The 9,058-nt window shown below is 45.2% G+C and overlaps 1 protein-coding gene across 1 annotated transcript; it reads left to right on the top strand.

Annotated features, from left to right (window-relative positions):
• The first annotated feature begins 3,304 nt into the window (after positions 1 to 3,304).
• LOC113030368 (E3 ubiquitin-protein ligase TM129-like) lies at positions 3,305 to 8,270 on the top strand. The gene is made up of 7 exons (XM_026181774.1): positions 3,305 to 3,580; positions 4,013 to 4,071; positions 5,104 to 5,361; positions 6,840 to 7,000; positions 7,079 to 7,238; positions 7,319 to 7,391; positions 7,472 to 8,270. The coding sequence occupies exons 1-7, from the start codon at positions 3,376 to 3,378 to the stop codon at positions 7,657 to 7,659; spliced, it is 1,104 nt and encodes a 367-aa protein (XP_026037559.1). The 5' UTR covers positions 3,305 to 3,375; the 3' UTR covers positions 7,660 to 8,270.
• Positions 8,271 to 9,058: the final 788 nt, after the last annotated feature.

Genomic DNA, 9,058 nt, shown 5'->3' with positions numbered 1-9,058 from the left:
CCGTCTCGTAAGCACTGTATGACGTCACTGTTATACCTGCCTCACATTTACACACATTCTGTCTTGTTTTCACTGACCGCCAACTTTCCGTTCTCTCATCTACCTCCTGCCTCACTACAGATCTCAGTATTGTCTTCAAACATCACGGTCTATGGACGCTGACTTCATCTGTGTCCATCAACACAGCAACCAGCAGTTGGGCTTCATGCCGAGAAAGAATGAGAGTCTCCTCTCTTCTTAACCCAGCTTCAACAACTCGATCCTATCTGAGCTCTGCACATCACCCTTGTTCCTGGAAATAAATACGTACAAATCCGTTCCTCGGGCATCCTCTCACTCTCTAAGCTTATGACAAACAATTTGGTCCATACTACACAGGTACCAACTCATCCTCTTCACAGCTGCCCTCCTCTTCATCAATCCTCTGTATTTCCTGATTCACTAACTGTCCTCCATCCTCAACATGTTTTCTTCACTCGTTAGTACGTTCACATCTCTGTCTTAACTCACTACAGGTATAAATCAACACAGACCCCAGGATACGACATTCTCACCATACTTCACTCACTAAACGACACATTTGCAGCTTCAGAAATGTTGTGATATGCGGTATTGCAATAACATACCGTATACTGATTATTATCACCTTTTCTCAACTGCAGATTGTGTGCATACAAGCTCTACATGACCAACCACAATGCAAAGTGTTGGATGCTGTGATGTAAAGCATGCTGCCGTCTAGTGGAGGCCTGTTCTCTGGACTTTGGCTTTGGTGATTGCCAACAGAGCGTTACTTCTCTGATTGCACTGTGCCAGGTGTAAAGTTTGGTGGAGGGGGGAATTATGATGGGGGGTTGAATTTCAGGAGTCGGGCTTGCCTCCTTAGTTGTAGTGAAATAAACTCATTAACATTTCCTTTGACAAAGAGCAGCTGTACAGAATCTCAGTAGGCTCATCTTGTTCATTTGAATCTTTTCTGCTTATTTATTCATTTCTGTGTTATTACCAGTGTAGGGACTAGTTAACTACGTTAATAACTACGTTATTATTGTGGTAACGAGCACGGTAACTAGTTATTATGCCAAAATCAGGAACGCGTTAATCGTTACTGGGATTTAGACAGGCTCCACAGAGCTTCCACAGATTCAGTAACATCAGCAAGTGGTGGAGGCCAGCAGGTGGATGAGGGAGATCGGAGGCAGGAGGAGAGCCCCGAGGCGGCCGCCGGTCCGAGTGTCAGGAGAACTGAACTTCAGGTAAGAAGTTATGACCTGCAGTCTGTCTGGGTCAGATATGAACCAAGTTTAGGTGGAGTTTATTTTCATTGTGCTGGGTACGAGTTTCTATACAGCTGGGTGGTGCTATGATGTTACTGATGTTGAACTTTATTTTATTCATAAGGTTAGTTAGTAGAGTTGCCGTAAAAAACGGAATCGTCCCGTATTCAGAGAAAATATTACGCGTTTCTTATTGAGGTGAAAAGGAGAACAGTTTGTCCCGGACTTCAGCTACAATGAAAAAGACACAAAGCTGGAGTTACTCTGTGTTTATGCTGCACAGCTGCCTCTTCTTCTCTCATTCTCTCCCCCTCCCTCTCCTGTTTCTACTTCAATCATGAAACTGATCAATGATCAGCTGATCGGCTTTTCTCTCTTGTTTATTTATCGCCCACTTTGAGCCAGAAAGAGGAAACCAGCAGATGTCGCGCTAAACAACAGCAGCACGTTTAAGCTTGATCAGCTGTTGTTAGAATTTATTTAATATTAATTTCTAGTATCAGCTGATGTTTGCTGGAGCCACAGCTATAAAGCTGCTGGTCATGATGTTGGTTTGGATATGTGGTGAGAGGGAAACATGAAGATGAAACCAGGAGATGTCCTTACTGAATCATCAGAGCTGAACAGGTGATGGAGAAACAGGTTTACCTTTTAGGTGACATGAATGAGTTGAAGTTATGAACTGTTTCTGAGAGACAAATAACACCAGGATCCTTTTTTAGGTAGCTGACAGCTGGTAACTGTGCAGGGGCGGGTCTAGCAAAGTGTTGCCAGGGGGGCCATGTAGGGCATTAACAGGGAGAGGGGGGCACAAAGAAATACTTTTCTTTCTTATTCTCATTCAAAATGTCTCGCTTTTAAAAAATAATTATCTGAATCTTACAACAAACGATTGATAGATTGATGCATATATACCATCAGAACAGTGAACATCACTGTCACAACAGCGTTTATTTGCATTTAAAGGCTTTATGATTTTTCCTATAATGGCGGCCGGTCTCTAGTCAAAACGCCCGGGCCGATTTTTTGTCCCAGTCCAGCCCTGTATGCAGCTCATCTGCAGCCTGATGTTACCTGCATCTTCCTATTCAGAAGGCAGAATTTCCGAGTTCTGAGTGCAATCAAAGCACCACGACTGCAGTTTTTGTGTTGGATGTAAAAGGTGCACATGACGCTGTGACGTAGGCTAGAATCATGGCAGCAGTCAATGACGGTCCAGGCGTGGGATTTCTCTCGTGGAAATGTGCACATTATCTTTTCCTTTCTGTTGGTAGGTGGCACAGTGCACTGTGGCAAGTACGCAAGCTAGAAGACTGGTAGTCTGGCTGGGTATCCAGTTACAGAAGCAACACATTAACAAGAGAAGTCTGAGTAAAACCAAAGTTACTTTCCCTAGTAACTAGTTACTTTGAAAGTAACGAGTAACTTGAAGTAACTGAGTTACTTTTGATAGAAGTAACTAGTAATGTAACTAAGTTACTAATTTAAAGTAACTTACCCAACACTGGTAGTTACATATTATATTACATGATATGTGGCAGCCCCCAAGAGTACCAAATACCTGAGGCCACACATCTAGGAGACATCTGTGCGCCTATCCCAGGAGGAGGAGGGAGGACCGAAGTATTGTATATTGTTTTTTGTTATCTCTTTTGTGAAGCACTTTGTGACATCTGTCAGTGAAATGTGCGATATATAAATAAACTTTTACCACGGCCAAAGGTGAGAGGACCAGCGGGGACGGACCAGCCACCCTGGTACCAGTCAAGAGTAACCCTGACCCAGCAAGTTTGGTGCGGAAGGTCTTTCTCCCGGCCTGCGCTGACTCTAACCTAGAATTAGACCCGAGACTGTGGCCTCACAAACGCACTTCTAGAAGATTTGCCCTTTACAGATGAGCTGAAGCTGAAGTGAAGAGCATATGTGTGATAGGCAGACCAGACTTTCGGTTCGTCTTCTTTAAGCCGGTAGGGGGCGGTAATGGCTCAACCCGGTGTTTGAAAACGGCATTTTGAAAAAGCGTCGAAGAAAAGAAAAGACGACGAAGAAGAAAACGTATGCGGAAGTGAGGTAAATATACTCGGACCTTGGCAGTAGTATGGAGAGCCCGGAGCTGTCGTTTACTCTGGCTTACGTGGTCCTCTCCTTCTGTTTCGTGTTCACGCCCAATGAGTTCCGCTCGGCCGGCCTCACCATCCAGAACCTGTTCTCGTCGTGGCTGGGCAGCGAGGACGTGGGCTTCATCCAGTATCACATCAGAAGGACCAGCATCACCATCGTGGTCCACTCCGCGCTGCCTTTAGGTAAACTCGTCACTGTCACACAGGTAGAAGAGCACTCTGTTCCCCGCAATCACGTCACGCACACAGTGGGTGTTAGAACCAGTGTCACCATTATAACATTTTGGAACCATGGGTAAAAAAAATGAGGCATTAAGAAAAGATTAGAACAGTTTAAATAAGTGAATAATTTGTACTTTAAATCCACGCACAGGTCAGTAATGATGGAGGACACGCCCGTGGGAGCGATAACACTTTGATTTTGAGCTGTTAAATCAGTGCTTGTCCGTAGACACGGGTTTTATATACGAGAGCCCCGAGCAGAGGACAGTCACGGTGTCGTCTGACCTGGTCTTGGTTTGTTGCTCCGTGGAGGGGCCTGTGATGTTTGTGTACCTGATAAACATGGAGCAGGTTCGTGTTTGTCTGATGCTATATTGTGTCTTCTCTCTGCAGGTTACTACATGGGAATGTGTGTCGCTGCTCCAGAAAAAAACCTGGTTAACATTTACCAGGTGGGTTGGCTGGTGCTCTCTGCCTGCAGCCTGCACGGGGCCACGCCCTCTGTTGTGTACTTAAGGAAACACATTTATGCTGATGTAGATCCTGGAGAACAGGCGGTGCATTTGGAGAGTGAGCCGTGCTATGAGTTTACACTGGCTCATATAAAACATTATCAAAAAAAACAAAATCAGTTAAGTAAAAACCCACGACACAGGGCTTTGGAGTCGGTCATTAACTTTTATCCTTTCAGGTTCGATCTAATGCTCACCACTGTTTTTAAGCAAAGTCAGAGAATGGATCGTTAGCATTCGCAGTACACATTCTTCTTTATCTGTGTTAGCTCACTGGTAATGATGCTGGTGAAAGTCTGACAGAGAAGCAGGCTGACCAGCAGATGGCGGCGCAGCATCTGTTATTTATTTAAACCAAAACTCTTCCAAACAGAAGAAACGGCTCCTCTCGTGGTTACGAGCTGCTCTGTTCTCATCATCGTCCATCTCTTTTACTGCAACACGTGCCCACGCTCTGCTACAGCGCTTGGGTGAAAGTGATGTAACTGTGCGTGACAAACGGTGCATTTTCCACTGATTGTGTGTTTGATTTCTGCCTTGTTGATCAGAGTAAGCTGTGGGCTGTGGCATGCAGGGCCCACACGTGCACACTGTTAAAGGACTGCTTATGCCTACAGCCTTTTAGCCGACTCGTTCCTGGTGCAGCTTCCCCGTCTCTGGGTCCAGCTGCTGTAGCTGGGAAGAAAACCTTATGAGGCATCACATTTCCACGAGGGTTTCATGACTCTGTGGGGTAGAAAAGTTTGAATTTATGCAGGAAATGGCTTTGTTTGCAGAGTAGCACATTTGATGAATTGAAAAAAGAAGACAGTTTTCCATAATGTAATCTGTAGGAATAACCAGAACACAGGAGCCAATAAGCAAACATGTTGGAGTCATTTTGTTGTTGTCGTCTTTTGTTTAGGTTTAGTGGTTCAAACTCTCTTGATCATGAACCTGAAGCAGTGATCTCTTGTGTTGTTGTTTCTCCAGGTTGGTGACAGCTGGAGAGCGTTTCTCCTTCTGTCTCTCTGCCTCCAGTCGGTCAGCTGGATAATTGTCTTCTACTGGTCCCGGCGTCGCTGGCACAATCATCCAATCAGTAAGGTGCTGCAGGCCCATGTGCAGCCCCCTTTCTCCAGCTGGGGCTCTGTGGCAGTCAGCATCAACACTGAGTTCAGACACATAGATAAGTTTGCTACAGGAGCACCGGGAGCTCGAGTCATCGTCACTGACACCTGGGTGTTAAAGGTGAGTGTTAATAAATATGCGTATAGCTTTTCTTTGGCATTATAACTGCACAACTCTAGTTTCACGCACTGCAGAGAAACTCTGAGAAATCCTGATCCTGTGCTTTCCTACGAGTCTCAGTTGTCAGGACAACAGTCCACAGAAAGTCCTATCAGAAAAATGACCCTTACATCATAAACATCTTTTTTTTCAGCCTCTTCTCGCTATCGTCAGAGAGAAACGTGTAAATGACCGTTTCTGATAGACTGTTGATCATAAATGAAACAAAGCGTCCGTTTGTTTCTGCTTTTATAAAGTCTGTGGTTAAAGGGCTCGCAGCTGATGTGAGATCCGTCACAGTTAGGAACCGTTATCACAGACGTACTAGAAGGAACCTTGACCCCGTTCAGTTGAAAACTGATGATATTTATTATTGCCATTGTTTCCCTGCACTCTTCGTCTCCAAGGCAACCATTTCAGAGACGGGAAAATTGCAGATTGGTTGCACGTTGTTGCGGTAATGCTGTCACGGTAACGTTGTCGGGGTAACGCTGTCGCAGTAATGTTGTTGTAGCAACGCTGTCGCGGTAACGCTGTCGCGGTAACACTGTCGCGGTAACGCTGTCGCGGTAACGTTGTCGCGGTAACGTTGTCGCGGTAACGCTGTCGTGGTAACGTTGTCGGGGTAACGCTGTCGCAGTAACGCTGTCGCTGTAACACTGACGCGGTAACGTTGTCGCAGTAACGTTGTCGTGGTAACGCTGTCGCAGTAACGCTGTCGCGGTAACGCTGTCGTAGTAACGTTGTCGCGGTAACGTTGTCGCGGTAACGCTGTCGTGGTAACGTTGTCGTAGTAACGCTGTCGCGGTAACGCTGTCGCAGTAAGGTTGTCGCGGTAACGTTGTCGTGGTAACGTTGTCGTAGTAACGTTGTCGCGGTAACGTTGTCGCGGTAACGCTGTCGTGGTAACGTTGTCGTAGTAACGCTGTCGCGGTAACGTTGTCGCGGTAACGTTGTCGCGGTAACGTTGTCGTAGTAACGCTGTCGCGGTAACGTTGTCGTAGTAACGTTGTCGTAGTAACGCTGTCGCGGTAACGTTGTCGCGGTAACGCTGTCACACTTGCGGTCTGACCATGGAAAAGTGATTCTGTGCACGGCGAACAAACAAACGCAGACCTGAGCTACAAGGACACAGAGCGACGGCCGTGGGCTTCCTGTGGGCTCTAATCATTGTGATGATTAACTGACCAACTAGACAAATCCATTCTGAGCTTTTCATGTAATAATTTTGGTACATAAATATTTTTAGAGCATCTTCACTGGTTTTCTGTTATCCTGCATCTTAATATGTTTCGTTTTTTTAATGTTGGTTATTTATAGAACAGGGACTTGGTAACTTTGCTGCATTTCAACAAGAATCCAACTGCTGACTTGTGCGCATGAGCTGCAGCTAGACTTTGTCTGCTCAGGCACATCTGACCCTCTTTGTCTGCTTCTAGGTGACCACGTATCACATTTACATGGCCCTGCAGAGCGATTGCCACGTCACAGTGACAGAGTCCACACAGCACCACCTGAGTCCGGATTCAGCCTCGCCCACAGAGATCCTGACCCTGAGAGTTGACAGCATTAACCCTGCTGTCACACCATTCAATATCAAGTATGTGTTGTCTCGACAAAACAGCACGTCTCGTGTCAAAACAAAGAGAAATCAAATCGTCTTTCCAACTCGTTCCAGGCTCAACTCTGCGGAGTACGCAGAGCTCCGGGAGAAGCTCCGGGCTCCCATCAGAAACTCTCCTAATGTGGTGATCCATCGAACGCTCGGTGAACTCTTTTTGGAAACGTTCAAGGCTCAGGTGGACCTCAATCAGCCGTACGCCCTCCCCCACGGACAGGTACACACTGCTGCATTCATCAAATTGTGTCCAGTGCTGAGATGAGTCAGTCAGTCAGCATGTGCTGTGTGCGTACACAGGAGTTAGAGCCCTGTATCGGCTGCATGCAGGTTCCAGCAAACGCCAAACTGGTCACGCTTTGCCACGAAGCAGGTAAAACTACGCTGATCGTTTTTTGGGTGGGTTCATATGTGCTCGTGTAACTACGCCTGTGTGATTCCTGTCTGCTACAGAGACCGATGATGACGATTCAGACTGCCAGCAGTGTCACTGCAGACCCATGTGGTGTCTGTTGTGTCTGGGTCGATGGTTCGCCAGCCGTCTAGACGAGCAGACACCGGAGACGTGGTTGTCCAGCAGGGTTCCCTGCCCTACTTGTAGAGCCAAGTTCTGTATTCTGGATGTGTGCGCAGTCCAATGACGGGCACACGTCTCCCCCCACACTGACTTTTAATGTTTCCAATGTTGACCAAGGGTTTCTGCTCAACATCCTCCAACCAGAGCGGCACCTGGACTGGATGTGGTCGTGTTCTATTTCTGCTTTTATGGAAACGAAATAAAAACAATTCTATGAGGAATCATTTATTTCATATTTGTATGTTGTTACAGCACCAAATCTTCTCATGAAGGGCCCTTTCTGCATCTTTTCTTATGCAGCGTAGCAACAAATATGAAATAAGTAAACATGAAAAGTTTTAGATGGAACATTTATCATGTAAGGGCAAAATTCTGATTACTGTGATGTGGAGCGAATGTATGAATCTACAGTTTAATAAAGTTTAACTCAACTTGGTTTATATTTTAAATGTTTGTATGAATACCAAATATTGAAAAAGGGTGTAAATAATAAATGTACTGATATGGAAGGAAACCTCGCAGACATGGATGAAAGCTGCTGCCTGCGGTGGATTAAACGATGCCTGGAAACGGCTCACACATCCAGTCACCTGACTTTGTTTGTTTTTCAAATGTATTTGAGAAAAATAATGCAACAGATAAACGACACCATTAATAAATGTTTTCTGTACGTTTGTCCTGCTGTTTCACATTAGCATCGTTTCCTAGCAGGGGGCAGCTTCTTTAGTGTTTAGTGGTACAGACGTCTGTGGATTCTCTTCATCTGTGACACTTTCATAATGAGTTTGCGGTTCTTACTCTAATTTTAAGTCATTCGTAGATCTATAGAAGGATACTTGATTGATCCCATCAGCGTGGGCTCAGATTGTGGTCATAAATATTTTGTACTTGTAAATTAGGATTCATATGTGTAAATAGATTTGTGTGTGGACTCCATAAAGCACCCCCCCAATAGCCAAACCCACCTGTTCTCTGATTGGATAGTTACATTTGTGATTGACATGACATTGGCCAATCAGATGAAAGGAAGAAAAACTGGGTCAAAATTCGTACTTGTAACTTGAAACTTGAGTGCAGAGTTTCACACGTATTTTTTGGCTAAGTCCACACACAAATCTTGTTTACACACACAAATCCTAATTTACAAGTACAAAATATTTATGACCACAATTTGAGCCCATACGTCAAGATTTCTGACTGGGAACTCACCATTGCCCCGGCCCAGATTTGTAGAAAGGTACAATTCAAGCTTTTGACAGCGACCTCTGTGTGTGGACCCTGATGGGCTGCGGAGCTTCTGACTATAGACGCGCTACCATCCACATTTGCACATGGACAAAGATTTTATTTTATTTAAGACGTCTTCATTTATCTGATTTTTTTTTATTCAGAACTATTTATGTTGCACAGCTGTTCCTGACAGACTGAAAGTGAAAAATCACAGAGTCCATGAAAACTACAGA

This window comes from Astatotilapia calliptera, chromosome 2 (genome assembly GCF_900246225.1).
Source record: "Astatotilapia calliptera chromosome 2, fAstCal1.2, whole genome shotgun sequence".
In the NCBI taxonomy this organism is placed as follows: Eukaryota; Metazoa; Chordata; class Actinopteri; order Cichliformes; family Cichlidae; genus Astatotilapia; species Astatotilapia calliptera.
This window is presented reverse-complemented; position numbering and strand designations above follow the sequence as displayed.

Excerpts from the sequence above, each read along its gene's own strand:
- LOC113030368 (XM_026181774.1), top strand. The coding sequence starts at position 3,376 with ATGGAGAGCCCGGAGCTGTCGTTTACTCTGGCTTACGTGGTCCTCTCC. Across the intron at positions 7,001-7,078 it reads GTCACACCATTCAATATCAA|GCTCAACTCTGCGGAGTACG; the intron begins GTATGTGTTGTC and ends AACTCGTTCCAG. Across the intron at positions 7,392-7,471 it reads CACGCTTTGCCACGAAGCAG|AGACCGATGATGACGATTCA; the intron begins GTAAAACTACGC and ends TGTCTGCTACAG.